Source organism: Podarcis tiliguerta (assembly GCF_965153285.1).
Source record: "Podarcis tiliguerta genome assembly, chromosome: 1".
In the NCBI taxonomy this organism is placed as follows: domain Eukaryota; kingdom Metazoa; phylum Chordata; class Lepidosauria; order Squamata; family Lacertidae; genus Podarcis; species Podarcis tiliguerta.
In genome coordinates, this window is record NC_139534.1 from 99455331 (window position 1) to 99481741 (window position 26411).

At 40.9% G+C, this 26411-nt stretch overlaps 1 protein-coding gene across 3 annotated transcripts in view; it reads right to left on the bottom strand.

The window, feature by feature from the left end:
- Nucleotides 1-1106: 1106 nt before the first annotated feature.
- Nucleotides 1107-26411, bottom strand: part of PRKD1 (protein kinase D1) — a 95689-nt gene continuing 70384 nt past the window's right edge. For all 3 annotated transcript variants that reach the window (XM_083452503.1, XM_083452504.1, XM_083452505.1), the window contains 14 exons: nt 24218-24425; nt 22225-22302; nt 20508-20709; nt 19779-19902; nt 17634-17711; nt 14986-15265; nt 13995-14047; nt 12950-13022; nt 11127-11233; nt 9491-9652; nt 7728-7826; nt 4570-4837; nt 3044-3129; nt 1107-2184 (listed from right to left, as the gene is read on the bottom strand). In XM_083452503.1, coding sequence (XP_083308629.1) covers nt 1966-2184; nt 3044-3129; nt 4570-4837; nt 7728-7826; nt 9491-9652; nt 11127-11233; nt 12950-13022; nt 13995-14047; nt 14986-15265; nt 17634-17711; nt 19779-19902; nt 20508-20709; nt 22225-22302; nt 24218-24425 — 2037 coding nt within the window. In that variant the 3' untranslated portion in view covers nt 1107-1965. The remainder of the gene's footprint in view (nt 2185-3043; nt 3130-4569; nt 4838-7727; nt 7827-9490; nt 9653-11126; nt 11234-12949; nt 13023-13994; nt 14048-14985; nt 15266-17633; nt 17712-19778; nt 19903-20507; nt 20710-22224; nt 22303-24217; nt 24426-26411) is intronic.

Consider the following 26411-nt stretch of genomic DNA (forward strand, 5'->3'; position numbering starts at 1 on the left):
CAGCATGTCTAAGCCAAACATTAACTCCCTCTCTTCCAGAGCATCACATGTAATTTTGCACATCACATTCAATACTCTCCTCTTGTGTCCCTAACATACAGCTGGTTGTCATGACAAGCCACCCATAACTGTGTCTACCCTTTTAAAACCTTTGATGTATAAGACACACCTGTCATTTAGACTCCAGCAACTTCCTCCTTGCTAGTTTTCCATCTGATCCTTCTCCTAATCACCTGTATGTTCACAGCAACTCTGTTCATATTACCTTTCTCTGCTTCCCTATTAAGTCTCTGCAAGGATTCTCTGGCTGCTTTTCATATTTCAGTCACCACCACTATCACCTGTTGATAGGGGTAAGGAAAGAGACAGCCCTCACCACACCTGTGCACAACATTATAGGATAAGCATGAAGTGCCAGGTAAACCCAGACCTCAATTTCTGTATGTACACTACCCTAGGATGAGGGTAGCTATGTCTTTAAATGGCTATAAATAGAGGGTGGCTGTCTTCACGTTCTGATTGTGGGCCTCCTCAAGCATCTTGTTGGAACAGAATGCTGGACTTTTGGTCTGATCCAGCAGGCCTCTTCTTATTGTACTTTTCTTCTTCATTCCACTGAAGTTTCAGAGCTATATAGTGAACATTTCAATGGATTCAACAATGGCATGTGGTGCAGCAATAAAACTGCTAGCACACTTGCAATAGGGACCACGCGTTGAGATTCCTGCATTGCCCTTTTGGCACCTGCTTAAAACATTTTTGTTTCAGCAAGACTACTCCGAAATGTATTATAATCTCTTTTGCTTACTGTCGATTTTAATTATCTTTCAAACGATTTTAATTCTAACTGTTGTTTTTTATGCATAATGTGTTGGTTTTGGAAACCACGTAGAGGTTTCATTACAATCATGTGTTGTATAAATTTTGTGAAATAAAATAAATAAATATGCTGCCTTGAGCTCCTTGGAAGAAAGGTAGAATATAAATTTAAGGAAATTAACGAATAACTATTTTTGGGGAGTGAAACACCTTTACAATCACAGTAACATAATGCTTGGAAAAGGGTTACTTATTCTTATTTGACAGAACCTCAAGCTTGACAAGTCTTTGGACTGGTAAAGTAATTTAATTATTTTTTTTTAAAAAAAAGTATTTTTCAGCAGAATTTTATTCAAAACATACACAAAGGCAACATATTGTCCAGCTTCTAAATGTATATGTTACAGCAGCATGTTATAAGAACAAGCAGGGGCTGCAATTTACATTACTAAGGCATTTAGGCTTAAAGAGAGGTTGCACCATGACTGGTTGGCGGCATCCATATAAATGTCCAAAATGATAGGGCATCTCATCTGCAAATTTACAATGCTGTGTGCTGCTTTTACATTTATTTATTTTTAAAAAATGCTTCCTTGCATCAGTATCTCAACATATTGTTCCACAGCAAAAAGCAAAACAAAACAAAAACAAAAACAGAAACAGAAATCCCCAACCCCATCGAAAACGTTAAAAGTTGTTCACAGAACAGCAGTAGTAATCTACTCTTCAAGAGTTTGCAAACAAGTACAATACTAATTTCATGATGCACACAAAACCAGAGATCCACCTGGAAATGCTTCATGGTACCCAACAAAGTTATGAGTAAGAGGAAACACTTGTCTGAGAAGGCACAGTGGAAACAGGTTTGAATGCTCCGAGTACAACAGGAATCATCCACAACAACAGGTTGAGTGTTTCTGGGAACTTTTTGTTAATATAACACAGTTGCTCACACAAAATGGGGGGGGGGGGCGAATGCTTCTGTTGATTTGTCTTGGCAACTCCCATACATCAATGGTGGTAACAGAGTAACAGCTTTGTTCCCATCTGACAGAAAATAATGGCAGTTCTGCAAAGCAAATGTTAAACATGACCGTATGTATTTATTAGTTCCACAGTGTTTTGACAGATTACAAGGGCTGCAATTTAAAGGATGCTGACACGCTCACTGAGGGCTTTCATCTCTGCTTCTTCTGGCTCAGGGTTTTCATTGTGGTTAGCACTTGGGCTGATAAGGTGTGTTGGATACTGCAAGCCATTTTCTCCGGCATACTGTTCCCACCGCGAATCATCACTCTCATGGGTGATATAACGCTCGCCTATTTTAGATTCGAGCTCACGCAAGTCTAGCCAGGTTTGGTAATCCTGTAGGGAGAAAAACAATATGCTTAAATTAATATCTGAAAAGCAGTCTTACAGATAATACTATGGATGCCTGTTTCCCCATAATTCTGTTAACGTTTAAGCGACGCAGCACATGTTACTTTCATAGCATCTTTTGTGAAACCGTTGGATATGAGAACACATCAACGTGTCTAGGTTCACTGGAAAGTATTTCTGAAAAGCTAGGTTCCAGAACCAGGCCCAAAGGTTCATGGGGTCTTTTCCTCGAAATTTTGCATGTATAATTTATCAAAAGTATGTTCACCACACCTTTCTGCCTTCAAGACAATGAAACGACAATAAATCAATATAGACTCAACACCGTGGAAACAAAAAGCAAGAGCAGCACCAAGCAACAACAGGAATGTTTAAAATAGTATTTATTTGGGTGACCAGGGCAAACTTAGCCAGCTGTTTCCTCCACACACACTCCTTATGCTTCAAGATTAGCAGAGGAAAACTCTGATGATTGAGCATGTGGTCAACCGTTGAGCTATGACCCTGGCCAGCATAAAGATGCTGTATACTAATGATAGGAAACGTGGCCAGGGATGATGGGAGTTGTAGTCAGTCAGCATCTAGAGGGCTATAGGCTCCAGATCCCTACTGTATGCAAAATGCCTGTGGAGGGAAAACATTTTAATGTTACATTCTGGCTCCCAGGGCCTCGCCTAGCAAAGTGGGCACACTTTCCCACAGTCTCCAGATGGTACTGTAATATTTAGCCTTCATCGAGGTTCATTGATGCTGAAGTTTTGGAGTGGCTGCGGTAAACTTTTTGTCTGTGTTTGGTCTATCTTCACTACAAACAAGGTGAAAGGCATGAAATTTACAGCATTACCTGTAGCCATGGGTGGCTTAACGTCTTGTCCACACTATAGCGCTTTCTCATTTTCACTTGCAGCAAATTATTTATGAGATCAATAGCTGGAGAAAAAACATAATTTCAGAAGACATCACTCTCAAATACCTCTTGAAATCGCATACAGTTCAGAGGCAGTGACAGAACTAATAAATTGCGAGACAGAACTAATAAATCTGTTTGTGACAGCCATGCAGGTTGATTTAGCTTGATTTTTTAAATAAATAAATGAAAACAACTTTTCCCCAAGTTACTACCTCACACAACTATAATGTTCACAACACCCAAACTTGCTAATCAAGTGTCCATCACTGAAAATAGTAAACAGATTTGTACTGAGTTAAAACATTAGTCAGTGTAGCCTAGCAATCGTACATTTTGTTCTCTGCCTTATAACAAATAATATTACCATGCATTTGGAGAGATGAAACTGAAGATATTGCGAGGAAATGCAAGGCAGCAATAAAGTGAATAGATCTCCATTCCAATTTTCGAAAGCTTTCTCTCCAAGAATAATGCATGATTACTTCAAAAGCCCTAGATAACTTTGGACCTGGTTACCTGAAAGACTGTCTTATCCATTATGAACCTGTCTGTGTATTAAGATCTCTAGGAGAGGTTCTCCTTGCCAATATAATATGACTGGCAGGGACATGGGAGAGTTCTTTTTAGCGGCTGCATTCATGCTCAGGAACTTTCTTCTCAGAGAGGCTGAGTCAAACTGCAGAGACCTTCCCTTCTGTTTTGTTGCTCTGCTGCAATATTCTCTAGCTTTTAGCTTACACCCAGCTGGGTTTAAATGCACGCGCATACACACACACACACACACACACACACACTTTTGCAATTGTACATACTTGACCCTTACAATATTTCTCAGAGGCCCTTCTCTAAGTGCTCGATCATATATAAAGTAAGGTGGGTAAGGGACAGGGCCATTTAAGTAACTGGACCCTGATTATGAAACAGTCGAGCAAGTTCCTTCACCTTTTCACTCAGACCTTTTAAACAATCTATGTTTAACGGTTTGGGCCTCTCAGATTAATTTTTGGTTTCACTTTTCTAATTTTCATGGTTTTTCTTGTTTCACAATGTATTTTATTGGTATTGATTGATTGATTGATTGATTGATTGCTTTAAGAGCTACCCAGAGAACTCCTGTTGTTGAGCATCTATATAAACACAGTAAAGAAATGAGCAAATGAGTTTTAGAAAGTGATTTTATTGGGTGGTATTCAGTTTTAGTCATACTCAGAATGTCTTACTCAGACCCGACCCCTTGAAGTTAATGGACATTATTCACTAAGGTTCTTTTCTTTCAACTGGTCTACCTTGAGGAGGAATTAATTGAATATTTTTATTGTATTTCTGATCATTTTTAAAATGGTGGTTAGCTGCTTTGGGAAGCTAGTGTGAAAAGATGAAATCTATATTTTCTATAAAAAATAAGTAAATATTTTGATTCTTCTCAAATATGTATGTACTAGAATTTAAAAAAAAAATACCTTCATGTGAGATTTCCTTCCAGGGGTTCGGTGGGTACATAAAAGCAGCATTCTGGATTTGATCATGAATGTCCTCATCTTCATTGAATGGAAACGTGCCACTAAGGCTGACATAGATAATAACCCCCACAGACCACATATCTAATGATCTATTGTACCCTTTGTTTCTCAGGACTTCAGGAGCGAGATAGGCTGGCGTACCCACAACTGAACGTCTGAATGATTTCTCTCCAATGATCCGTGCAAAACCAAAGTCGCAAAGTTTCACCTGTTTGGTACAAAGCCATTATAATAAATTTGTATTTTTTCATTTTATTCCGATGTTTTCAAAGAAACAATGTGCAAGTCAACACGGTGCTTGTGCTATCTATAAGTCAATTTAGCATGTGCTAAAGCTGTTTCTCCCCCACATAACTGAGCAAAGAATGCTTCAAGCAGACAACAGTCTTTCCAAGAGGCCTATCGTTATTATAAAGTAAAACCATACATAGTCCATAGTGCCTTGCAGTGTATTCAAAAAGGACAGAACCAGTCCCTACAGTTTGGGGATACAATAGAGAAGGGGGTAAGGGAAGCGTGTTTACAGCATTTAAGGAGGATGTTGACAAGCTGGAAGGTGTGCAGACCAAGATGATCAAGGGCCTCGAAACCAAGCCTGATGAGGAACGGTTGAAGGAGCTGGGTATGTTTAGCCTGGAAAAGAGGAGATATGATAGCCATCTCCAAATATCTAAAGGGCCGTCACATGGAGGAGGGAGGAAGCTTGTTTTCTCCTGCTCTGGTGGGTAGGACTCGAACCCGTGGCTTCGAGTCACGAGAAAGGAGATTCCGACTAAACACCAGGAAAAACATTGTGACGGTGAGAGCTGTTTCAAAGTGGAATGGACGTTGTGGACTCTCCTTCCTTGGAGGTTTTCAAGCAGAGGTTGGATCTGTCAGGGACGCTCTAGCTGAGATTCCTGCAGTGCAGGGGGTTGGACTAGATGACCCTCAGGGTCCCTTCCGACCCTACAGTGATATGTGATATGATATGTGTTAGCCAATGTATGGGCCTCAACATTCACCTTGTAACTGCATTTAAAAAAAATAAAAATAAAAATCCAATCTCTTTCTAAGCCACCCTGTGCTCCTTCAGTTTCAGTTTATGTTTTGGGTTCTGTGTCGCTTTGTGTAAACTGAAGCTGCGTTCTTCATTCCAAAACTAAAAGCAGCTATAACTTTTCACCACTTTGAGCCAACTGGATTACATTTACAAGCACGGGAACACCCCCCAAAATGTAGACAAATAGGTTCAGGGGCTTTTTATGGGGGGAAATGAAAGGGATTGACTTTCCTCCATAATCCATAGTAGTTTCACATTTTTGAGAGGCTTTCTCTTTCTTACTTACTTTAAACAATTAGAGGATGAAGCTTTTAACTTAAAAATAAATCCCCCCACTGCTGTACTTTAAGAAAAAACAACTTTGAGCTCTTCAGTGATCCACAGGCAATACTTCGGACAGCCTCAATAATTGCAAAGCACATAGACCAAGAGAAACTTACAGGAAAACATAAAGGAACAAGATATAGTGAAGTACAGAAACAGAGTGACAGAGGAACACAGGGCTTTGTGAGAGCCCTTATTTCACACAGTGGCAGTGTTACTGACACCATCTTTCAAACTGGTAGAGGGGGAGAGACCTCAAAATCACCCTCATTAGCTTTGTTATCTGGCTCTGACACAAACCCACTGCACACCCCTAGTAAATGGAGATTCACGTAGGTGTACTAAATGTCCACAAACCCAAGAGTTATATCATGTTTCCCCAGCAAGATGAGCCCAGCTTCCTGCTGCATTTGAAATATCAATGACAGATGCAACAATGTGCAGTTGATTGTCTTCCCCCTTCCTCTGTGCTTCATGCAAACTGCCTGTCTTATACAGTGTTATAAAGCACAGGATAATACCTCCGATTACTTGTATGTTTGTTCCTTGACTTTAAAAACAAAAACGGCCTTCAATTTTATTTTCCCCCCCCCAACTTGAAAAACTGCTCCAGAGAGGGAGAAGGAAGTGAACACATCATTATGTCAAAGGAAGCCAGCCATTTGCAACTGTGATAGCAGGGTTTGGCTATACACAGTAAGAACATATTTTATCTTATTTGGGCAAATGCACTTCCACAGCAGGTTCATTGTTGAAATTACGCACATCTGGGTGCACCCAAAAACCTCTTGGCACTTGCAGATATAGTGTGTGTGAGAGAGGGGTGGGGGTGGGGGAGATATCTCTGCTACTCTTTTCACATTTTAAAAAAACAACCAATTGGGAGAGATTAGAGACGTAGGGAGGCTGCTGAAAATAAGGACACACCTGTTTCCTACTTTCCTCTTGACTACAGCAGATTTGTGTACCAGTGTACCAAGTGGAAGCAAGTGGTATCTTCATGTGGTCTGGTCTGTGTATAGACAGCTAAGACTGCAGGGTGGATTCATTAATTTGCATATGCAGAGGTAAAAGGCATTAGGTGAGTGCTTGACTAAATCAAGCCATTTCAACTATTTATCAAACCGAAAAAGAACAAAGCACAAATCTCTTAGTAATAATAATGTTGTGACTTTGAGGGGGTAGGTAGGCTGTATTGCCCGAGTCCCTTTCTTGGTTCCAACAAGGATCCAACTGCTGCAATAGCCAGACGAGTCTCTTGGAAATGCTCCCTAAGCATGGGTTGCTAAGGTAACAAAGGAAATGGCTCTGTGCCAGACAACAATGGGTGGCCCCCCTCCCTCAACTGTCTGATAATTAGAAAGAAAAATCCAGAGTTGAGGGGTGTGAGCTAGAAGCTAGAGCCGGATGGGCAGCTGAGAGACAGAGCCATGCCTGCTTTTGGCTGGAATCCAAGGCTATGGCTGTGGGAGAAGCAAGATTCTTTTGGGGTGTTAACGCTGTGAGTCCCTCCATTGTAGGCTCAGCTTGTACACATGTGTAAATAAACCATATTTCCTAAAGACACGACTGTCTCTGCTGTCCCTCATTCCAAGGGAACCAAACCCCAGGTAAATAGCTGGACCCCTGGAGTCTCTTACCACGTAGAGATTGGTGTGGCATTCAACAATCATTTGGCTTTATCTAAAGGAACTGTATGTTACCTGTACACTGTGAATTTATTTCTACTTGCCTGTGGGAAAGGATCAGCAGATGCCAGCAATACATTTTCAGGTTTGAGATCACAATGAACAATGTTTTTAAAATGAAGATGTCTCAAAGCAACCAGGATCTATAAAGAAACAAACCAGCCCTGTTGTAACATAGTTTGCTCAATATTTACTTCTGTTTCAATGTTTTTCCCAGAGACGAGATGAAAAGTAGCAAGCGCAAGCAAGCTCAAGCACAACAGCTTAATTCATGCGATTTTATGCTCTTATTCCAAGCTGTGTAAACAAACAGGAATATAAAGCACAAGGGACTTAATTTTAAAGGCATCCTCAAGTAGCAATACTTCCTACTATTATTACAAAGCATTCTTTTAGCAGCGCGTACAGCTGTGCTCTTATTCGTTAGGGGAAGTACTCCAACTTTAGTGATCAGCAGTTGGGGTACAGACAACTTAATTTAAAGGCTGGTACTATCTATTATAGGGACGCGGGTGGCGCTGTGGGTTAAACCACAGAGCCTAGGGCTTGCCGATCAGAAGGTCAGCAGTTCGAATCCCTGCGACGGGGTGAGCTCCCGTTGCTCGGTCCCTGCTCCTACCAACCTAGCAGTTCGAAAGCACCCCAAAAAGTGCAAGTAGATAAATAGGTACCGCTCTGGTGGGAAGGTAAACGGCGTTTCTGTGCGCTGCTCTGGTTTGCCAGAAGCGGCTTAGTCATGCTGGCCACATGACCCGGAAGCTCCCTTGGCCAATAAAGCGAGATGAGCGCCGCAACCCCAGAGTCGGTCATGACTGGACCTAATGGTCAGGGGTCCCTTTACCTTTACCTTACTATCTATTATAATGGGAGCAAAGTTTTAATGGAAAATGGGGGAGTGGGAAAAAAATTGGGAGGCATTCACAACCCCTCAGAGTCATCCCGTGGTTGGGGGAGGAGAGAATGCTGCCTATGTGAGCTATAAGCTTAATTCTAAGAGGTCTTTGCCACTATCTAAATCAGAACTAGGGGCTGAATTCCATATATATATAGCACACCAAACCATCTTAGCTTGCATATAGCTGCAAACCAGGTGAGAATATTTATGGATTATAAAGAACAAACTGAGGCAATGTAGCCATCAGTCATATCTGGCATTTATTGGGCACCCAAGTTCTGAGCACTAGCACAGCTTCTTTGAACCCTTAGGAATGGTCTCCCAGATGCTTTGCTGGCTAACTTGGTTAAGCCCCCCTGCCTGTGTCAGAGATGGAGAGGAGATGGGTCCATCAGAGACATGCAGGCTACATGCTAGCCCCAACATGCAAGAAGGATTTGGCGTAGACTTCCAAGTACCACACCTGAGAGATGCACTGTAGGTCATGATTTGTAGTTACCATCGTACATTAAGCTCAGAACAATACAGTCAAGCACGTGACAGCTAGTCTTTATCAGAGAGAAGATACAGAGAAAGGCACAGCACCCAGTTAACTTGATAAAGCCATACTAGCAATGCAAAAGGAAGTTACCCCAATTAGACTTTACCCACTCTGGACAGCTCTCACTCTTTAAACCTTCACCCACATTGTGACCTGCTATCCATTTCAAGGGTATAAAATCATAGATCTGTAGTGCTGGAAGGCCCCAGAGGGATCATCTAGTCCAACCCCCTGCACTGCAGGAATCTTTTGTCCAACAGGGAGCTCAAACTCACAGCCCTGAGATTAAGAGTCTCATGCTGTGCTGTCTGAGCTATGACGTGAATGTCCTAGAAAAAGAAAACATTTGACACTGCTTAATGGGCTCTTACCTGCGTAATTAAAAACTTGGTGATTCGCTCTGGCAACCTCCCTTTTTCACTTGACAAGATCATCTCCAGCATGTCTCCATGGAGCTTCTCCATAACAACAAACACTCTTTCTGGTGTCTCGAACATGCATTCCAAATTGACAACCCCCAGGTGATGCAGATTCTATGATCAAAGAAAAACACTATTTGAATGAGCCCGATTTGTTTAGGTCCAATGACAAGGCTCAGGAAACATTAGGTAATGACATACCCATTCGTTTTTCAAGCCCTTTGGCACCAGCATAAAAGTATAAACAGCCAGAATTATGCCACCAATGATTTGCTATGCAAAGCTGAACAGGACAGCCCAAAATGTGCTTAGAAACTGTCAAAAATATGCTTTGTCATTGATAACGTTTTAAACTTCTATATGGAAATGAGACCTTGTTCAAATTGATTTCTTTCAGAGTATCAGAATGGAGCCATGTTATCCTCAGGTTGCTTCCAGTTTTCTGCTCTTGGATCTTAAAAGCAATACCATACCTTGCATAGCAACCTTGCATCAACTTTGCATAGGATAGGATCATAGAATTGGAAGGGACCCTGAGGATCATCTAGTCCAACCCCCTGCAATGCAGGAATACGCAGATGTCCCATACAGGGATCGAACCTGCAACTTTGGCATTATCAGCACCACACTCTAACCAACTGAGCCATCTTGTCATCATCAACAGTCCATGCCCACCAAGTGTGCTCTGTCCTTGTTAAGTGATTTTGGGAGGTTTCTCCATTAGGTTTTTGTTTGGAAGCAACCTGCTGATATCCCCCCCCCCTCGTGTTATATATGCATTGGCGCTCAGAGAATGAGTTCCCTATCAGTATACAGTAAGTCCGCAACTTACGTGGGGGTTATGTTCCAGGGGTAGAGCCTAAAGGTAAAATCGTGTATAGTCAAAATACAATGGGTTCAATGGTGGGTGGGATGCCAAAGTCATTTCCCCCAGAATCTCACCCACTTTCCACGCAATTTGAATTTCTTAAAAGATTTTTGCCACGTGTGTAACCCTGAATGCACACAAGTTAAATGTGCGTAAGTTGTAGGCAGTGGCGTAGCGTGGGGGGTGCAGGGGGGGCCGGCCTCACCGGGCGCAACATCTGGGGGTTAGGGTTAGGGGGCGCAAATCCACAGGTTAGGGGCCGCAAATTACTTGCCCTGCCCCGGGTGCTGACAACCCACACTACACCACTGGTTGTAGGCTTACGGTATATGAAGCAAAACTTAGGAATGCAGCCCTAATTCAACTCATAGCAGAAGAAATTGGGCTGACAATGCTTTATTTTTGTTACTACATGTGCAGAGACAGACAACAGGATCTGGTAACAGCCACTGGGTAATTGTGCTAGATTATCTCAAAAGCAAATTTAATTCTGACTATGCAGATTAGCAAACTGCTGAAATTTTTGGTGCAAAGTTCCTATATTTAATGCAGATTACACATTATTTCAGAAAGAGACATCACTTGAAAACTTTATCTGTAGTTCCAATGCTTAATGAGGTACATAGATTCCTACTGCCGAAACCTGTTCTCAAAGAGTTTTATTGCCCTGCTCTAAATTAAATACATACAGGATATAATTGGTAATTAAATAAAAGATACCTGTAAAATTGCAACCTCATTACGAAGTTGGCTTTCTTGCTTAGTTGGAAATCTCAGTTTGTCAATGATTTTAATTGCTACATCTCTTCCTGTTTTGCGATGTTTTCCTGTTTGATGAAAAATATGCCAATTAACATGATCAGCTCTGAGAAGCGTCACCTTTCCAGAACTCAAGTATTTTTTGTGTGTTTTATACAAAACCTAACTGTCAAGGTATCCTCTGAGACAAGAATGCTCTAAACCATTCAGACGTCTCTCTTTAATTTCATGAAATTGTTAAGACAGATTTCGAGGCAAAAAAGGACCAGTATATTTCCTCTTATAGGTAAAAATCAGGGAGGTCAATTTTAGAAGAAGAAAAATGTGCAAGCGGAAAGGGTGAAAAGCCCATTATCCCTCCCCTACCCCACCCTAGTCTTCTGCATTAGTATGCATCCTCAGTCCTGCTTTTAATAAAAAGGAATATGCAAAGCTTGTGTGACATTCACATCTAGTTTGGCCCATAAATTTGGTATGTAATCCAGTACCACTAAATAAATAGGCATTGTTTATAGTACAAAGAACCCTGTGTCCACAGGACTCCCATCATGTCATAGGAGGGAAAGGTCTGGAACATGGGTAGGCAACCTAAGGCCCGGTGGCCAGATCTGACGCAATCACCTTCTCAATCCGGCCCACGGACGATCCAGGAATCAGCGTGTTTTTACATGAGTAGAATGTGTCCTCTTATTTAAAATGCATCTCTGGGTTATTTGTGGGGCCTGTCTGGTGTTTTTACATGAATAGAATGTGTCATTTTATTTAAAATGCATCACTTGGTTATTTGTGGGGCATAGGAATTCGTTCATTTCCCCTCCAAAAAATATAGTCCGCCCCCCCACAAGATCTGAGCGATATTGGACCGGCCCCCTGCTGAAAAAGTTTGCTGACCCCTGGTCTGGAAGAATACAGGACACCTTTCCCAGAAATCCATCTGTGTACATACATAGTGTGTTTTAATTTTCCAACTTTCAAATTCCCAAAATGAGGGGTGCTGACATGACTTGGGAACTCAAAACATATTCTGGCTAAATTAATATAATTTAGTTTTACATGGCAAATGATGACATAAAATATTCACTTTTTACGTTGATGTGGAATTTCCAATAATTTTAAACTTGTCTTCTTTTTTAAAAAAATGTGGAAAATGTATATAAAATTGCATAAAATCATTAAAAATGCTTGCCAAGTACTTGTAATTATATGGTGCATTAATATTATTTTATTATTTCTATATTATACATATTTTGTATTAAATTGTATGTTACAATTACACACACATATATGTAATTCAGCAATGTTGTGTTGTAGCTGTATTTGCATCTTTCAGAGGTTGAGGAATTTTATCAGTGTGTTAAAAATTACTTTTCCATCAGTGCTGCTACTACTATCCTAACCAGTGGGAGTTGACCTACAATGGCTTCTAAACAAGAGAATAGGACTGGGGATGTTCACGCATATGAGCAACCGAATTGAAACTGGCAGAGACTTGTTGCCAGTTCCTCACTGAAGAACTTAGCCGTGGCCCTGCTGTTTACATGGGCAATGCATTGGCAGGAGTGCCAGATTGGCTCTGCAGCCCTCTTGCCACCACCTTGATCAACCTCTTGCAAAGCTTAATGAAGTTGTAGAGCTTGTGTAGAATTTCAGACACACCTGAGTAGTCATCCTAACCATATTCCATGGGTCTCACTCCCAGGTTAGTGGGATTAGGATTGGAGCCTACTTTGTCCAATGATTTCAGACAATCTTCTCCGAGTATGACAGTGGGACGCCAGTCTTACCTCCATAAACAATTCCAAACTGTCCTGATCCCAGCACCTCATCTGGAAAGATTTGGTATACTGTACTGATATCCTGTTAGTACAAAGATGTTGCATGTTAAACATGATGAGTATGGAAATAAAGTCAATTCAGAAAACGAATGGACAGAAATGCTGCTGAATTCCATTCAAAATGCAGTTCGGTGGCAGAAGTCGTGTTCTAGCAAGGCAACGCATCAGAACCTATCTGGAGTCTGGCTTCATTTTGGAATTATGTGCAATGACTTTGGTCCTTCCTGAAGTGTATAAATGGACCCTGAATGTTTGTGCAGATGCGCAGTACATTCAAAGTTACTAGGCACCGACAGAAGTGAAGCGGCTACCAAATACCCATGACATGTTCAGTAGCATTTAAGAACTCTGCATACTTCCTTCCCCACTCTGAAGAAACTTTGGGTTTATGAGTCTGTGAGGTGGGGAGAAGCAACTCTTCTAAAGGTGCTCTAAACTCCATCACATTCCAATGATGGAGTGTAGTGTAGGCCCTAGGTTATTTGGAAGGTTCCCTGAATCAAATGAATTCCAAAAAGGAAGGTGGGATTCTCATCTTAAGTCCAAGTAAATGGACTTGTGTGGTTAACATAAGAGCCCACTGGATCAGGCCAATCTAGCTGAGCATCTTGTTCTCACAGAGGCCAACCAGAAGCCCGAAACAGGAGTGAAACACAACAGCACTCTCCCCACTTGTGATTGTGCAACCGGAATTCAGTGAAAAATATAATACAACCGTTTCATATGGTTCTAATCTCAGATTACACATTGGTGCAATCTTCCTGTGGTGCTACAAAAGAGGAATATCAATCGACCCCCAAGATTTTGGCCTTTTTCAAAAAACTGGAAACCAAAAATCAAAGCTGGTGTAAAAAATCATTTATTCAATGGTTACTTTTTTGTCCTTCTCTAAAGAAAATGCCCAATTACACATCGTCTCAAACTTTTCCAAACAGATCGATGACTTTGCAAGCTGAGTTCTATCACATCTGTCACAAACACTGAGAAAACTTACCACATTTTCTTGGACCTGGCAATTTGACACCGAGATACTGATGGAAATATTTCCTAGAAAGAAAATGTATGGAAATTACTTCTGCTGTGAATGCACAGAATGATATGAACCCACCACTTGAGCGTGGTAGAGGAAAGCCCCAGTGCCATAATACCATGACCCTCACAGTATTATGGCAGTGGTGGGCTCAGGGATGAGGTGTGTTGGAGGAAGGCACCTTTTCTTCTAGAATGAGCCTCCCCTTCTGGATAATGATGTATGTGACATACAGTTATTATTAAATTGATGCTGTTATATAGCAGAGGTATAACGTTCCCGAACCTAACCATACCATCCATTAGGAAATATTTTTGGTTCTGAAGTAATACTGCCTGATCTGTGATTCCACAGCAATATGTCAATAGCCTTCCACAGTTCCTGCAAAGAAGAGTTTGGATTTGATATCCCGCCTTTCACTCCCTTTAAGGAGTCTCAAAGCAGCTAACATTCTCCTTTCCCTTCCTCCCCCACAACAAACACTCTGTGAGGTGAGTGGGGCTGAGAGACTTCAGAGCAGTGTGACTAGCTCAAGGTCACCCAGCAGCTGCATGTGGAGGAGCAGAGACGCAAACCCGGTTCCCCAGATTACGAGACTACTGCTCTTAACCACTACACCACACTGGCTCTCAAGGTGTGGGGACTGAGGGATGGGATTCAGCCCTACACTGATCTTGTGCGAAATTAATCTGTATAACCATCTGTATAATTAATCTGTATAACCATCATGATATCCAGACATCAGAATACATGTTAAACCTCCTTGGAAACCACATGCTGGATAATAACAGCATAAGTGAAAGGTTGATGTCCCTAGCTGCTTACCTTAGAATAATGTATACACCACAGTGTCCGAGTAAAATTGCACAACATAATTATACTGCCAGCAAAGAGGGTCTAGTCCACATGGTTTCATCCAGTGGCTTATTTTAAAGTAGAAAATTAATTAGCTTACGGTGTAGACTTGGTCCTGAACCAGTGGATGCCCCTTTGGGAATAACAGGCATGAGGGCATGCTGGATTGCCATCTCCCACATCCTTGCAACATCTAGGCCACAACCGCTTGTGAGAACATTGTTATTAGCTGGAGGGCTTGGCAGGTTTTCCACATTTTCCCCGACGTAGTATACTACATTTGCTGTGGTTATTTCAAAGCAATGGGGGTTAGCTTCCTGTGGCATTAAACTGAAGTTTTTTGCAGGTTCCAGAGATAAAATCTCAGACAATGGAATTTCCTGTGACAAATGATAATGGCGATTAATTTTGAAAACACTTTCTCATGAACAAAGACTACTTCAAACACATACTTGATTACAGTTTCTGAGACTCATCGCCAGCTTTTGGCATTCATGCTTTTCTGATGGTTCCCTGGGCTGACAATTACAATATGTTGACAGAGGAGGAGAAAGTGAAAGGAGGAAATCTGCTGACCCCAGGGCTGCTTGACAGGAAAAAGAAGGGAAAGGTGTTTCAGGAGGTAGAGGTGGCAAGGAGTGATTTTGTGGGCAAAACTGCAACATTTTCAGAACACGGTCCAAGGCAGGATTGGAATCTGATCCAAGACATACAAGAATCTGCAGGTTTTAAAACCCATAATTTTTGTATTTGAGCCTGCTGTGGGTGAGCTTTGTCAGTATTTTTAGTTTGCAAGTAACAGCAGTCCTGTCCCATCTTCACTTTTCTTTCTACCACTTTCACAAACCTCATAAATCCTGGGGATCCTGCTAGTACTTAGGCATTGATCAGATTCCTGGCGCAAATGTTAGAATGGATTTCCTGGCTGCTGGGATAACAGCTGAACAGAGAAGCTAAGGAGTCTCCTTCGTAATTTCCCTTAATAAACACCAATGAAATAAATCAGAGGTGGTTTAGGCTTAGAGCCTAGAGTAGCTGCACTCAGGGAAGTCCATTTTGACATTACACTGGTACCTCTGGATGCAAACGGGATCCGTTCCGCAGCCCCGTGCGCATCCTGAAGCGAACGCAACCAGGGTCTGCAGGTCGCGATTCGCCGCTTCCGCACATGCATGTGACGTCATTTTGAGCGTCTGCGCATGTGTGAGTGGCGAAACCTGTAAGTAACACGTTCCGTTACTTCCGGGTCGCTGCGGAGCGTAACCTGAAAACGCTCAACCTGAAGCTACTTCAACCCGAGGTATGACTGTACTATGATGCACAGTTAAATAATAACTATTAGCTTAACAATGTAGCTAAGTATTAGAGATGCCTAAGAAATTCCTCTGGGTTGGGCCTGAATATCAACTTTGGGGATCACATAATGCTCGTTGAAAGAAAAGAAAAAGCTTTAAAATTCATTCTGGAAAATAATTCCTCTCTAAAAGGCTGTAACTCCCCAACCTGCTAAGGGGAATGGGGTGAGGACAAAAGTCCGCTCTAATGGGGAACCCATAGGAGAAGCTTAGTGGGCTGTGAGCCCCCATCCATGGTTTTCAGTCCTGTAGCCTCTCTTCTCTATTTCTACAGTGGTACCTCAGGTTACAGATGCTTCAGGTTACAGACGCTTCAGGTTACAGACTCCGTTTACCCAGAAATAGTACCTCATGTTAAGAACTTTGCTTCAGGATGAGAACAGAAATCGCGTGGTGGCAGTGGGAGGCCCCATTAGCTAAAGTGGTACCTCAGGTTAAGAACAGTTTCAGGTGAAGAATAGACCTCCAGAATGAACTAAGTTCTTAACCAGAGGTACCACTGTATAGCTCTTTTCACCAGCCAGGGAAATGAGCTTTAAATAAAGTGAGTGTGTGTCTGTGTGTGTGCATGAGATGTGCTGTTAGGATGAAAAGTGGCTGGCTGGCTGGGAGAGGTTAGTGGTTTATTTAGATCATTTCTATATGGTTCTATCTACACACATACACAAGCACACACAAACAAGCACACACACACACATATATACCCTAAGCAGTGTTCAAGAAAATAAAGCAAGAGGCAACTAAAATATTACAAAAATACACCACTACATATAAAAATGTTACATAAATAGAAAACTATAATAAATCCAAACTGATATCAACATGCCTCCCCTCTCAGCCTCCTTGCTCTCCCCCAGGATGCAACACATCCTCCTTGGGCCCAAATAAACTCACAGCTCATCCACCCAAAATCTGACAAAGAGGAGGGCTGCTGGAAACTCCTGACATCAATCTAGTCTCTCACTCTAGGCTTCTTTTTTAGGAGCAGGCTCAAGATGGATGCAGCTTCCTCAGGCTGCTCAGGGCTGTGTCTTATTCAGAAATCAGCTGCATTTTTCCAGGAACAGCAGGTTTGGTAAGTTTCCTAGGAGGTCCCAAGGATGGAAAAAGGGCACCAGCCACAGATCTTTCACACTCCTCCTCCACCACCATCAGCTGTTGGTTCATGGTGGCACTGGTGAATTTGGATTGGTTTAGGCACAAGTCAAGCTATGTCCCGGTATGTCTGTATCTTTGGGAAACTATTCAGCTGATTTCCAATTCAATCAGATGTGCATGTGTGGGTGGGTGTATGGTGCTCATCCATCTCTTTGAAATATTAACAAACACAACATAAACTTTAATTATAGCTGCATTCTGGAATACACTATATAAAACCAGAACCCAATTTTACCTTGTAGTATTTGCTTTCAGTGTCATTTTGAAACAGTGTAATACATTTGCTGTCTAATCTCCAGTAGTGACGTTTCCTCTGTGTTGACATAAAAACAATCAGAAATAATTTAAGAGAACTTGAAAAAAACAATGAAATAAAATTAAAATGAGATAATGCAACTTGAAGATTTTGAGGGATGACAAAGAGACACCAATTTCATTTTCAATACAGAGAAATACTCAATGGTATTGTTTTAAACTTATGCAAAAGTAATAGGTATTTAAAAAAACCCTTTCCCCCCCTTGTTCCCTGAAGACTGCATTTTCTTCTACATAAGTTTCATCAGAGACGTATACTTAGCTTCCCCCAGAAATATCTACATACAGCGTGCTGTCACAAGAGTTTCAGAATGTTACTACAGCAACAGTTAGCATTCTACATTAATTGACCATGTACAGACTGAATCTAACAGGTATTACCCTGAGTGATCGTTAAGATTACCTAGATATGTCTTTACCAGGCAGTAATGGAAGTTGTGTTATGTTGTAAAAGGTAAAAGCATGACTAAGTTGCTTCCAGCAAAACCAAAGCAGCGCACGGAAATGCCGTTTATCTTCCTGCCGGAGCGGTACCTATTTATCTACTTGCACTTTGACGTGCTTTCAAACTGCTAGGTTGGCAGGAGCACGGATCGAGGAACGGGAGCTCACCCTGTCGTGGGGATTCGAACCGCTGACCTTCCAATCGGCAAGCCCTAGGCTCAGTGGTTTAGACCACAGTGCCACCCGCGTCCCATGCTATGTTGTAGTTGTAAAAAATGGGCAATTACGTTTCAACTGGAGTTAAAGTTAAGTTGTGGGTAAGAAAATGTAATTGGAAGTTTGTGTTTAATTGGAAGCTGGATAATTTGTGTGAATCTCTCTCCTTCTGTTGTACACTGGCATACTTACAAAGCTGACTGAGAATAGAATAGTGAGAGCCTGCAAGCCTATTCAGTATAGGTCTTCCTTTCATTTATACCCATTTTGCTAAAAAGGTGATCAACCTGTGCACTACAGGTTAGATAGAATGATCAAGAGGGGGGAAAGGGCTTTGTTGGAGTCTAAATGCTCCTTGCTCCTTCATGTATAATAGCTGGCCTGCACTGTGACAGCACCTTAGGGCTCCATCTGACCTTACTTGAGTTGTAAAGGCACCACTCTTGTCTGTGTCCCTCTCATGCAGCCCCAGGGCCTTGGAAGATATGGCCAGTGTTTGCTGCCATGATGTGTCTTCTTCCTGTGCCAGCATAAACTGAGGCAATAATGTAATGGCAATAAGCCAAGGAGCATAGCTGACGGTCAGGACAATACTAAGCCAGATGGACCAGTTGTGTAAATCTGTATTATAAGGCAGTTTCCCATTTAATTAGGGAATAGACCATAGTTCTGAAAAATATGCTTTTAAGACTGTTTCCATGAGCAACATAATCCAAGGTATTTTAACGTACAAAAATAGTTGCTTTGTCCAAGGTATAACACAAAACTGGACTGACTCTCCAAGTCCAACAGATATGAAGGAAACTGGCCAATATCATTCCTCCAAAGTCTTATCTCAAAGTGCCTCATGTTACAGCATTGCACCACTGCATTGCATTGTGCAGGGCTATAATTCTAAATGTGCCCTATGAAAGCTATGGATTTCCTTTTTATCTAACAACAACAGCAGCAAAAAAGATAGTCAGATGAAAGCTGTTTTCCACATCTTGATTTGGTTTCCTTCAAAGTGCTTCACATTCTACAGCATGCCAGGGATAAATCTGACCCTTCTGTTTGTTTTGAAGTCTAATCTAGCCCTGACAAAGGTAGCAAATCTTCCTTAAAACATACATCAAGCTGTTCACATTCAAAGTTTCCACTCTGCAGTCTGAAACAGCAAGAATACATGACTGACTTTCTTTCTTTAAAAGACTCTTTTGCTCTTAAATAAAGTTGCTTAGGCATACCTCTGCTCAAGATTTTGTTCTGTGGCCTTGGTCTGTCTTTGGAGGGCCCCAAGGCATTTTGTACACATGCAGTAATCCTTGACTGTCAAGGAGAATGAGGGAAGCACCACCAAAATCATTTGGGAGTCACAATTTATCAGTGATGTTCAGAGACTTCTTTTGCTTAACATCTTTCTTACCAGAGTGTCTTTGCTTGTGTAGTGAACCATCCACCCCTCTTTCATCACTGTGCTGCTTCTCCTTTTTGTATGTTTAATAGATTGCACTACTCTCATTAATGGAATATTGTTGCTTGTCGAAGGGCTTAAAAGAAACCACACACCAGTCAATAGATTTTAATAAACATGCAAAACAAATCTTTCTAACGTGAGATACGTTAATTTGTTGTTCTCTGTGGCTATGTCTCCAGAAGAACAAACAGAACAAGAGAAACAGAGAGTAAGGCTAGTACTGTTGGCCCATAAGAAAAATTCCGTAAGAAAAAAGTCCTATCAGAGCAATACTTTTACTGGGCCAACCAAAATGACACGCAAATGAAGCACTAGGTAGCTCCTCCCACACTCCACGTATGCCATTCCGAAGGATTTTGGAGGAAGATCAGCTGACATAAATATACTAAATAAACAATAAAAATTTATACATGGCTCTGGTTAAAAACTGTAGCATTATTCTGGCACAACAAGGGCATTACACAGGGGTGCAAATGTGTGGGTTGTACTTTTAGATCTGCATTTTTCCACATCTATTCTTATACACTAATATTTGAAGGACACTAAATTTTTAGTGCCATGGTAAGTTTCAAAAGAGGTGAAACCTATCACCTTACTCCTAGGGTGATATATTGACAGTTATAGCTAGCAGAGGTAACAGTGGAAACAAGTTCAACTATGTGCTGTGCAAAAACTCACCTGATCATCCTATTACTCTCATCCTGGTCAGGATCAGCATCCTGCATTTCTCCATTGTCATTCTGGTTCATTATTGCCATCTCAGCATCATGACCCACAGATTCCTCCATTTCATCCAAGAGTCCACTGTTTCTTTCACTGTCGTTGTCATCACTTCCCTCTTCCATGACCACATCAGACTCAGCACCCGGGCTAAGCAAATCTGGAATTATTTTGACCACGTTATTGTGAAAGCCTTAAAAACAGATCCAGTGTTAACTCTGGCATGAAAATAAGCTTGTAGATATGAATACTGCTTCTAAAAGAGCATATCCAGCAAACAAGCAAGACTTTAATTCTAAAATAGCTTTGAGAAATCTACTGAAAATAAAAAAAAATGTCTAGTGTATTCAGAATAGGATGGAGAAGTTTCTTTTAACTAACAGCTAAAGCTTTAGAAAAATTCCCACAAAGCAAAGCAAATAGCACAGAGGAAAATGTTGAAAATGCAAAACTGTATTAATTCCAGTATGTAATACTGGAATATAGGCTTCCAACACTTCTCCTCAACTTTCTTAAAAATAGCATTTTTCTAAGCATCAAGAGTGAATCTAGAACATTGCAGCTAAGTGTGCCAGTGCATTTTCTTTTATGCTTTATCCAGAAATAACATCACACTGGTGGAATGGGGCCAGTTCTCTAGTTTCATTTCTATCTGCTGATACACGTTTTGTGCCAGGAGGAAATTGTTGAGTCTTTCCCCAATGATCCTTGCTTATTTATAATTCTACCAATCTTGCTTCCCACCTATGGAATGAACTTTTAATAAACATTTGTGTAATCCTTGGATGGATGACAATCCTTGGTGACAAACACTCTTCTGTCGTTTCCTGCGAGGCACTTCCCTAAGACAAGGATTTGGCAGGCATAACAACCTCCACCAAGACAAGGAGAAATGGTTCTCTTTCTAACAGTGGCATATGAGAGCTTGCTTTCACAGAAAGGACTGCCTACCCACAGAGCAAGAGTACACAATCGGTTCTAGGGAACTTCTACTGGGGATAGAACACTAAATGAATCTAAATGTATGCAAGCAAAATGCCTATCTAGAGATGCTGGTGAAACTTGCTTATCCGAGGCTCAGATATGAGCTTTTATGGGACATGCAATACTTATCTCAAAGAAGAGGCAAGCATTAGGATACCTAAAGTTTTCTCTAGGTATAAAACTACATTTTCAAGGGGCCAGTGGGACCTTTTTTGTCATGGTGGAATGTTACCAGACACTGGAAAAGAGGGGAGGGGGTAGGAAGAGTCACCCCTTCTCCCCTCTTTGTAGTTGTCCAGAACACAGTCACACATTTATATATAAGAAATATTGTATTCCTCTTCCTAGATTGTCTGACATGAGATTCAGGTATATGCCCCTCCTTCTCTACCTTTATAAAAGAAGAAACTACTTACATACGTAGATAAAGTAGAAGACTCACATGTTCCAGACTTAACCTGCCTTGGTTTTCCATTCTTTATAACTCAGGAAGTCTAATAAATATGCTCACTTTGTTACATTTTAAAGCATCATATTGACAGCTCATTCTCAATTAATATTTTAGTGTACAAGTGTATAATGCAACCTTTGACTTTTCTTTAAAAATAACCCCTCATCTACTTCTAAGTGTCTTCACTCTATGCAATAGGCTTTTAGAACATGCATTGCCACAGCCTTCGATGCAACTCACCTCCATTAATGGCCACTTCCCCAAGGCAATTATTTGGCACTTTGGGTGCACAGCGTTTGTGACAATTGAACCTGCAATCTAATTAAAGATAAGATGCATAATTTCAGCCAATGATACTGTGACATCAACAGGTGTTGAGATTTGTAAATTGCAGCATATAACAAAAGATCGTTGTAAGATGGTCTCTTTTGGTTCGATTGTAATTCCAAACTCTGCTTTGGTGCTAACGTAAACAAGCGTGGGGTGAACCTCAGGCTTGCAAAACCTGCACTTGCAATTCCCCACTTCCCTTCCGTTGCGTCCAATTCTGCAAAGTTTGATCTGCATTTTCCCTGTGAACCAGGACTGCAAAACATGGTTTGATCCTAGGTTGGAGGGCAAATGCAAACCCTACTTTTCCGGCTGAATGATAGGACTTATTCACGCAACACCAAATGTGGTTTGACATTGTATCTTACATGAGTCAGTATACAGAATGACATTTTTCTTCCTTTCTTTTTTTTTAAAATATTATTAATAAAAATTTTCAAGAAACAGGAAATAGGCATGACATTATCAAAACAATTCGTTTTCCCCCCTCCCACCCCTCCCCCAGAATACAGCATACTTTCCCATAAATCTATATAAGTAGTTGGAGGGTGTCAGTCACCAGGATGTTTATTTGAATACTTTTTTAAAAAAACAATGCCATATTTTAACAAAAATGCCATCTATACCTCCAGAGGGGTAAAAAATCTGCACAAAAAAATCTGATCTCTGTGATCTGCATCTTTTTATTCATTTAATTGAAAGTATTTCTACATGATTCAACATTTAAATACCTCTGAGCAGTATCTAAAAATGCAAAAGAAAAGCAATAAAAAAGAGTATCATAAAACAGAAATACAACATAAATACCAGCAAAACACTATTACAAAAGCCACATAATAGCAGATATTATAAAAGCATCCAATCTTAGGCAGTCTAGGAAAGCCTTGGAAAAAAAGAGGTCCTTAGAAGAAGCTTTCTGTACTTTATCCGGGTTACCTGGCTATGGTAAGGGACAAGTAGTCACTGGTTTTATTACTGAGCCTGCAGCTGCCTGCCCACTACTGAGATCTCAATAGGCATTGCACATTCAGTTTCAAGCATATTTTTGCAGATATAAAGGCCAAAAAATATGGAGGGTTTGTTTACAGGTTAAAGCTGAAATTTTGAGCTGCATTCTATGCCAAATTCCACATACTGTGCTTTTTCTGCACCCCTGCAGAATCACATTACTCACAGATTATATATAAACAGAAAAAGCAGAATGTTGTGTAAATAAGGTTCTCAGGAAGAGCATCTTTTCCTTAGGAGGTTTTGGTCCAGGAAGGTATATGGAAGCCTTGCATATTTCTGTATATTTCTGTCTTATCTTCAAGGGTCAATGAACCGAAGCCTTACTTTGGCAGCTGATTTGATCGCCAAAGGTCACGCCCACTAATGATGAGAGTGGTATTATCAAAGCTGTGTGCAATCCACCATTCTGCATGAATGCTCAAAACTTCATGTTTTCATTAAAAAAACAAAAACCATTCTTGTTTTCTACCTCCTGTGGCTATAGTCAATGTCAGATGAGCCTGTGGTCAATATATGGTGAAATTTCTAAAGTCATAATTGATACAGTAGGGTTTCCAGAAGTTGTGGTCTAATGCTTCCATGTCCCACACAGCTCTTCTGAAGAGCACAGAAGGGAACTGGCAGAAATGGACTTTCTCATCCCTCCTTCCACCCTCAGCAGCCTCCCATCCTTGCCATAGGTCAAGGTCCTTGTTGCATGTGATGACTTAGCATGGGGGAAGGGGATCCCCCAAGATTAGGCAGAGGCAACTTCAGTGTGCACTTATCTCTGGATCCCACCCCATAAGTAGCAGAGGCAAACCAAAAACACACATATGAACTTTTAAAAATACATAACTGAAATTCTTGGAAGCATATGACAGAGCTCCTCTGAGTTCTTAAATACACGTACCTTTGCATTGCAATCCCTGTCTAAAAAGTCCCTTGAGTAGCTTCTTACAATACTGACAGACCGTTGGCCGTGTATATGAATGGATCACAAACGTATGAGGCACTTTAACCTTGGAAAGCAAAATCTTGTCAAGTTGAATAGGTCGCCCAATGTATGACTGCGAATTGGATCTCTTCTCTCTCCCAAAAGACTCCGGAGGTGATTTTTGCTAGAATGTGCATATATGGAGGCAGATGTTTAAAAAGTCATTTTAGCAGACACTGTTTTTAACAAATATATACCTTGTACTTTCAAATTTGGCTGTGTGTGTGTGTGCATATGTGCGCATGTGTGTTTTATCTATATCTTTATCTATCTAGCAATTGCATGGGCTTGTCACTGCCCCCTCCACTCCCACGCCTTCCACGGCAGCTTTCGTTGTGATAATCAAACTTCAGGGAAGTGTGGTACCAAGAAATGTCAGGGCATGGGAAAGTCTTGGGCATTGCTGAAGGACTAGGTGCACAGTTGCTATTTTTGCATTGCATTTCTTCCCCAGAAATACTTTAAAATGAGATATGCTTTTTCCTCTTCAGAACTTAACACATGCAAATTTATGCATTAATTCAGTAAGTAATAAATCAATTAGAAACACAATAAGCTAAGTCTTTTTTTAAGCTGGGTGACAGCTACAAAATACCACCTTTGTCATTGGATGGAGTTTTGTGGATTCTCTTTCCTTGGAGGTTTTAAAATAGAGGTTGGATGATCATCTGTCATGGATGCTTTAGTTGACATTTCTGCTTTGCAGGGGGTTGGACTAGATGACCCTTGGGGTTCCTTCCAACTCTACAGTTCTATGATTCTAACAATGCAGGGGAAGAGCTAAGGCTTTTCTCAGAAAATACAAATTGTAAAAATGCCTGCTAAAAGTAAGATCTACTGCTCTGGACTCATACTTCTTTATCCAATGTGTTGGTGGTTAGTTAAAGAGAGATGTGAATAATTTTTTTTTTCCGGGTAGCCAGCCAGATTCCTGACTCAGGAAGCCTGGACACTTACCAGGAAACAATTGCTTAACTAGATTACATTATGGAAACTACAGAAGCCAGCAACCCCTCCAGGCACTAAGCAAATCAGTACAATTATTTCTCAACAAGTATATTGCTTTTAGACTGGACAGCACTGTATTTCAAGCACCTTCTGCAAATCCTAAGAAGGTTTCACATGTGCAGATATTTAATTGGACAGCTGCCCAGCTGTTTCAGTAAAGCTGATTCAACCCAAGCAATAAAAATATTATTAGGCAGGCTGTATTGTACTTATGTGATTAAAAATAAGCAAGGTACGTTGCCTTCGGTACCATTTAGGAGAAGATCAAATTTTTAAAGAGGTTTCAGCTTTGTGTCCTTTTTTAACAACAAAATTAAAAAGGTAGCTAAAGAGATCTGGGTAGGCTAACAGAAGCTACAATGCATCTAAAGCAATGGCATCTGCTTCTACATGACAACAGCAAGGTCTTTGTGGATGAATTGAAATATTGATTGAAATAAGAGAGTGACAGCTGCTAAACAGCAACAATGGCTTGTCTGTTCTCACTTTTACTTGGTTCATTTAGGACTTACAAGCCTGGAATATGCCTGGAGAGACAATTTTATGATGTCTATTAAAATATTAATATTTTTAAAATACTACCTTTAAAAACTTGAGTCAGAGCTGTTTGAAGGACTGCCTACACACATACCATAAGATCACGATGGAGCCACTTGTCCACTACTAAGACCAGTGAAATTGTAGGCACAAGAGGGAGTTATCAGTGGTGGCCCCACATCATAGGAATTCACTGCCACTTGACCTCCGTGAAGCTATCACCTATTTATTTTTGCTGGCTTATTTGGGAGCGATGTTCTGTGCTGCTATTGAACTTATTGGGTTGGTTATTTATTATCAGTGGTTTCATTAAAGTTGTGAGCTTTGCAGGAGCCTTTAATTGTATACTACTTTATTATTGTTGGAAATTATTTTTATTTTATTTTAAGCAGCCTTCTGTGGGTTTTACTTATAAAAGCAGCCAACCCACAGACACACACACACACATCATACAAACATATAGCAGGAGCGCTCCAATGTCTTTTCTAACTGGAGATGTCATAGACTGAACATATGACTTATACAGTGGTACCTCAGGTTACATACGCTTTAGGTTACATACGCT